This window comes from Stegostoma tigrinum, chromosome 13 (assembly GCF_030684315.1).
Source record: "Stegostoma tigrinum isolate sSteTig4 chromosome 13, sSteTig4.hap1, whole genome shotgun sequence".
In the NCBI taxonomy this organism is placed as follows: domain Eukaryota; kingdom Metazoa; phylum Chordata; class Chondrichthyes; order Orectolobiformes; family Stegostomatidae; genus Stegostoma; species Stegostoma tigrinum.
In genome coordinates this window covers 72,046,800-72,053,402 of record NC_081366.1, presented here as the reverse complement: position 1 = coordinate 72,053,402, position 6,603 = coordinate 72,046,800, and the positions used below count along the sequence as shown (strand labels likewise).

General features: G+C 44.5%; 1 protein-coding gene across 4 annotated transcripts in view; it reads left to right on the top strand.

Moving 5' to 3' along the window:
* Nucleotides 1-1,305: 1,305 nt before the first annotated feature.
* Nucleotides 1,306-6,603, top strand: part of LOC125458564 (sodium-dependent phosphate transport protein 2A-like) — a 50,422-nt gene continuing 45,124 nt past the window's right edge. For 2 of the 4 annotated variants that reach the window (XM_048543964.2, XM_059650777.1), the window contains exon 1: nucleotides 3,745-3,876. In XM_048543964.2, coding sequence (XP_048399921.2) covers nucleotides 3,760-3,876 — 117 coding nt within the window. In that variant the 5' untranslated portion in view covers nucleotides 3,745-3,759. Of the gene's footprint in view, nucleotides 1,399-3,744; nucleotides 3,877-6,603 lie in introns of those variants that run through there. The other 2 variants (XM_048543965.2, XM_059650778.1) reach the window with 2 other exon arrangements.

Sequence of the window (6,603 nt, the reverse complement as noted above, 5' to 3'; positions counted from 1 at the left end):
GCATTCTCGGTTATAAGGGGTTTAACTTTTCCAGAGGCACCAGATACTAAAACCTTGCAAGAGTTGATGGTTAAGGCAATGGTCTAGCAGAAAGAGTGATCCAAATGTTGAAGCAGCCTATAGCATCACTCAATACCAAACTGTCCCCCGTTCCTGTTCAATTATAGGACTACACCTCACTCAACAACAGTGATAGCTCTATCAGTGTTGCTGATGGGAAGAGGACTCCGTACCAGGTTAAAATTGATGTTCCGAGGCTTGGGGGTAGGGTGAAATGGCAGCAAGAATGCCAATTCCATTCACAAGCCACCTCTAAGCGAGAGAGACAATTTAATTCGGGGATTAAATTGGTGCTGAAGCCAATGGAAATGGCCCTGTCTGGGTACAAGATGAGGTTGATGCAAGGTCAGGTCCCGTGACTTACAAAGTCCGGGTGGCTGAGGCGGTCCTGAACAAACATGCTGATCACCTGAAAGCTGTTACCTCACAAACGGGGAAAGTTGCCAGGAGGCTCGGCAGGAGCCGAAGGTGCTCCCCCTCCACCCACTGTTAGGGAAACTTCAGAGTCTGAAATGGATGCAGCCTTGAAACTGTTGCTGCCGGAAGAAGAGGAGGGAACTCTACTGAGATGTTCCAGATACAAGAGGCAGGCCACGGCCCAGTATGCACCGCCAGTGCCTGGATCTATGAGAGGAACCAGACAAGAGTAAAAATGTTGCAAAAGAAGCTACAAACGAAAGACCAGACCAACCTTCTCAGACTTAGTTGGTGAGGGGTGTAGTGATTGGGACTAGGTAGATCCTGTTGACCAGGACCTCATCGATTGTGGCTGTTAACCTGGACCAATCCAGGAAAGCCCTGGCTGACCAAAATAACCAGGAGATTTAGAATCGCCTCACTTCAGGGGCTGACTCTGAGCTGCCTGGTCATAGCCAGTGTACTGTGTACGGGTATAAAAAAGATGGCTTGGTGACAGGATACTGGTCTCTGAGCAGTTATTTCACTGACAAAATGCACAAGGCCTCACGGCAAAAATCATCCAAAAATGCTTGAGATAACTCAGAGTTAACCAAACGCAACACCCCTCTTGCTTCTGCTCATCAAAGGGATTTTACTGAATTTGGCAAATAGTTTGAATGGTGAGTTTATGGAATACACAGATCCAGCTCTTCCAGGGTCAGCACTTTATGCACCAAAAGTTGATTATAAATTAACGATGTTCAGCCTCCTCATCATTGGTTAGTTATTGCAGGTACACGCTCTATAAGTTTGGCACTGCAGACTTTGCTCTCTTAGTCTATGTATAAAAGACAAGTGTTGAAATACTTTCTTCCCAAACTGGGTCAAGTGTGTAAATGTGAGAATCTGTGAGGAGACCAGTTCCAAGATCAAGATCGGGTAAGGCATGATCATATACTTTTGTAACAGCGAGGTGTCTGGAAATTATAGAGTTGATTGTTAATATTGTTTGCATTTGAGATTACGTAGCTCAAATGTTTGTTCTCTTTATGAACCTAATTCCCTGTTTTATTCAAATGAGTCATAATGAAAAAAAAACACGATTAAAATATTCACTTTTTAAAGTTCATAGTATTGATTAACCTCGGGCATTATATTTGCTAAACACCATTTAACATCTTTTTCAGACCCTGCTTTGTGTTATTTTAACAGTGATTTAAGAAGTTAACAATTGAGTTCAAGCCACTCAAAGGTGTCAAGAAGATAAATTTAATCTAGCAGACAGAGGAAGTTATGTGATTGAATTAGTGGATATAAAACAGAATAATTAATTGAACAGGCTGTGAATCTTTCTGTGTTATGACTAGGACAGTTTGTCTTCCAGCAGAACTGCATCCATTGTTTAGTTTTGAGGATGCTTTTGCCTCTTGAGGACAGTTTCTCTGAAAAGTTGCATTTTGAAGTTAATTACACTATAGCTACTGAAAGCAAAGGCATATTAATGGAATTGACCATAATGATTTATGTTCTGATACCATTATATACATAAATCATATAGATTTCTAAAGTAACAGCGAGTAAATAGGCTACTATTTTAGCATTAAGATATTTTAATGTGCCTTCAGAAGGAAAATGAATAGGTGCGGAGCTGATGTGGGAGTTGAGGAAGATAATCAGATTTTTGGAACGAGATGGATTTTGTGAAGATCTTGAAGAGTGATGAGGTGGGGAAAAGACTGAGAGGTTTAGAGAAAGTGTTTTAGAATGTCAGTCCACGCCACATAAAGATTTTGTCCGAAATGATGGAGCAGAGATGCAAATGTAACCAAAAGACTAGAGGAAATGAGAGCAAATGTGATATTGAATGGGTTAGTGTGGTCACCTTGACCGAGAATTATTATGAAGCAGATGCTGGTAACACATAGGAAGGAGGTTATTAAGCCCGAAAGTTTTTAGAAAAGATTTACAAGGATGTTGCTAGGATTGGAGGATTTGAGCTATCAGGAGAGGTTGAATAGACCAGGGCTTTAATTCCCTGGATCATCAGAGGATGAAGGGTGACCTTCTAGAGATATACAAAATCAAGTGGGGCACGGGTAAGGTGAATAGCCAAGGGTTTTTCTTCCAAGGTAGGGGAGCCCAACTGGTTCTGGACTTTAACATACCTTATACGTGTGTTAGATGCATTCCGAAAGTGTTTCTTTATTCTTGACTTCTGGAATTGTAAGTGCATGATCGCATGTATCAAGGCCATCATCAGTTCCAACCATCGCATTAATCACAAGCTCTGAGAGTGACTCAATCACAGTCCTGACCATATCTCCAAACAGATAGGAAACTGAATAAGCATGGATGATCCAAAATGTTGATTTTTAACCCCCCTACAATGTGGGTAAATTTGGATGATATTCTGACGTGATGGCTGTAATTTATACTAGCCAATGCTCAAATTGTACTGTTTTGTATATGTCTAACACTGTGTTGAAAGCCATGCAAAATGCATGCAGATACCGTTAGAGTTGCCTTGGAGAGAACAACTATCAGTACAGACAGGATCAAGCGAAATGGTTTCTTTGGTTCATTCATTGAAAGAATTGCTCCCAGTGAATGTTTGACCATTCAGTCAGCGGCAGTCTAAAGGAGGAGATGGTATCTAACATCTCCATCAGCATTCCCTGAAAATATGTTCGGGGTTTGCTTCACCACTGCTCTGGTCCATTGGTGGTAATAAATTAACTGCTCATTATCTAATTGTTGTCTTTGGGAGTTTGCAGAAGGCAGTTTAGAAATCCCATCTACCTTATCTTCAGTCTCAACAAGGGATAATATCAGAAAAAAAAAATCTTGGGAAATTTCTCTCTCTGCTTTCGTGGAGGTCTGAGTGGAAGTTGTATCAATTAAGACTTGAAAGGAATCCCTTTAAAAGATCTCTGACTTAGGAATAAACCCTAAAGAGAGAGGGTTGGTTACTTTTCTGGCCCAAGGCACGTTGGAATTACAGCAGAGTGATTTTTTCTGTGACCTATTTGACCCTAAGAAGCAATTGCTTTATATTAGGAAGGAAAGTCAGTACAAGCTAGCAATGCTCTCTCCGATCTGCAAGTGATCCCAGGCTTGGAATTTGGAATAGGATCCTTGGGTTTTGTGAGGGCATCTTATTTTATCAGTGAACATTTGACTATCTACATTGATTTTAAATGTTGGCTTCCTTGGGTTGGACATCACAATGTATCCGGTTTAAAGGAACAGTTTCTCATATTTTCAAACAATCCTCAAATGTTTCATATCTAATAAATTTTGATGTGTAGATGTGCTGAGGTGCAAGAAAATTGTTCCACAATCACAAAGCTCGCAGAAGAAACAAAATTCATTTATATAGCACCGTACACAACTTTGGGGTTTCAACGCTCTTTACAGGTAACTTTAGAAATGCAGTGATGAATGCAGTGACCAGTTTTCAAATGGTAAAATCTCATGTGAAGTAATGAGATATTAGTCTGTTTTCGTAACTTTTGTTGAAGAATAAATAGTGATCAGGCCATCAGGTGGCACAGTGGCTCAGTGGTTAGCATGACTACCTCACAGCGCCAGGGACCTGGGCTCAATTCTACTCTTAGGCAACTGTCTGTGTAGAGTTTGTACATGCTCCCTGTGTCTGGGTGCTCTGGTTTCCTCCCACAGCCCAAAAACATGCACGTTAGATGGATGAGCCATGTTAGGTTGCTCATAGTATCCAGGGATGCTCAGGTTAGGTGGATTAGCCATGGGAATTGCAGAGTTACAGAGAAAGGGTTGGACGTTGGATGTGGGTAGGATGCTGTTCAGAGGCTTGGAAGGAACCTGGTGGGCCAAATGGCCTGTTTTCACACTGTAGGGATTCTATAATCAGGAAGAAGGCCTCTGTTCTTGTTTGAAGTAGCAAAAGTGGGATCTTTTACACCCGCCTGATGGGCCAGTCAGGGCCTCACTTTCTCATCTGAAAGGTAATGCAGTATTGGCGTTGCATTGGAGTGATCAGCGAGATTTTGTAATCAGGTTTCTGGAATGGGTCTCAGAGTCAAATAGCATGGAAACAGACCCTTTGGTCCAACTCATCCATGCTGATCAAGTTCCCAGACTAAACTAGTCTTGACAATCCACAGCAGCCCACCATATAATGTGAAGGTGAGAGTATTACCAGGTAAACCACAGGTGGCCCAAACATTATAGATAGCCTGTATAATAGTGACAATACATACTATTAAAATATACATCCCATACCAAAAATATAGTATATGTTGCATACATTAAGAAGGAAGCATGATTTATTTTGGCTGAGAATTATTATGAAGTCGATGCCAGCAACATGTAGGAAACGGCGTTGTTAAACTTGAAACGCTTCGGAAAGGATTTACAAGGATGTTGCCAGGATGGAGGCTGAAGAGATTGGGACGTTTCTCCCCCAGAGCATTAGAGGCGGAAGGTTGGTTTATAGAAACTTGTGAAACCATGACAGGCATGGATAGGATAAACAGCCAAGGTCTTTTTTTCCAGGTCAGGGGAGTGTAAAGCTCGAGGGCATAGTTTTAAGGTGAGAGGAGAAAGAATTAAAAGGGACCTGAGGACAACATTTTTGCACAGAGGGTGTTGCATGTATGGAACGAGTTGCCAGAGGAGGTAGTGGAAGCTGGTACAATTATGGCATTTAAAAAGCATCCGGATGGGGACATGAATAGAAAGGGTTTAGGGGAATATAGGCCAAATGGGGGCAAGTGGGACTTAGCAAGATTGCGATAACAAAGTATGGAGCTGGATGAACACAGCAGGCCAAGCAGCATCTCAGGAGCACAAAAGATGACGTTTCGAACCTAGACCCTTCATCAGAGAGGGGGTTGGGGAGAGGGAGCTGGAATAAATAGGGAGAGAGGGGGAGGCGGGCCAAAGATGGAGAGAAAAGAAGATAGGTGGAGAGGAGAGTATAGGTGGGGAGGTAGGGAGGGGATAGGTCAGACCAGGGAAGACGGACAGGTCAAGGAGGCAGGATGAGGTGGTCGGTAGGAAATGGAGGTGCGGCTTGAGGTGGGAGGAAGGGATGGGTGAGAGGAAGAACAGGTTAGGGAAGCGGAGACAGGCTGGGCTGGTTTTGGGATGCAGTGGGGGGGAAGGGGAAGAACTGGGCTGGTTTTGGGATGCCATGGGGGAAGGGGAGATATTGAAGCTTGTGAAGTCCACATTGATACCATTGGGCTGCAGGGTTCCCAAGCGGAATATGAGTTGATGTTTTTGCAACCTTCGGGTGGCATCATTGTGGCACTGCAGGAGGCCCATGATGGACATGTCGTCTGAGGAATGGGAGGCCCAGTTAAAATGGTTTGCGACTGGGAGGTGCAGTTGTTTGTTGCGAACCGAGCGGAGGTGTTCTGCAAAGCAGTCCCCAAGCCTCCGCTTGGTTTCCCCAATGTAGAGGAAGCCACACCGGGTACAATGAATACAGTATACCACATTGGCAGAAGTGCAGGTGAACATCTGCTTGATATGGAAGGTCATCATGGGGCCTGGGATAGGGGTGAGGGAGGAGGTGTGGGGGCAAGTGTAGCACTTCCTGCGGTTGCAGGGGAAGGTGCCGGGTGTGGTGGGGTTGAAGAGGAGTGTGGAGCGGATAAGGGAGTCGCAGAGAGAGTGGTCTCTCCGGAAGGCAGACAAGAGTGGGGATGGAAATATAGCTTGGGTGGTGGGGTCGGATTGTAGATGGCGGAAGTGTTGGAGGATGATGCGTAGTATCCGGAAGTTGGTGGGGTGGTATGTGAGAACGAGGGGGATCCTCTGGGGGCGGTTGTGGCAGGGGCGGGGTGTGAGGGATGTGTTGCGGGAAATGCAGGAGACGCGGTCAAGGGCATTCTCGATCACTGCGGAGGGAAAGTGGCGGTCCTTGAAGAATGTGGACATCTGGGATGTGCGGGAGTGGAATGCCTCATCCTGGGGGCAGATGCAGTGGGGGCGGAGGAATTGGGAATAGGGGATTGAACTTTTGCAGGAGGGTGGGTGGAAGGAGGTGTATTCTAGGTAGCTGTGGGAGCCAGTGGGCTTGAAATGGGCATCAGTTTCTAGCTGGTTACCTGAGATGGAGACTGAGAGGTCCAGGAAGGTGACCTCACCACTTAGCAA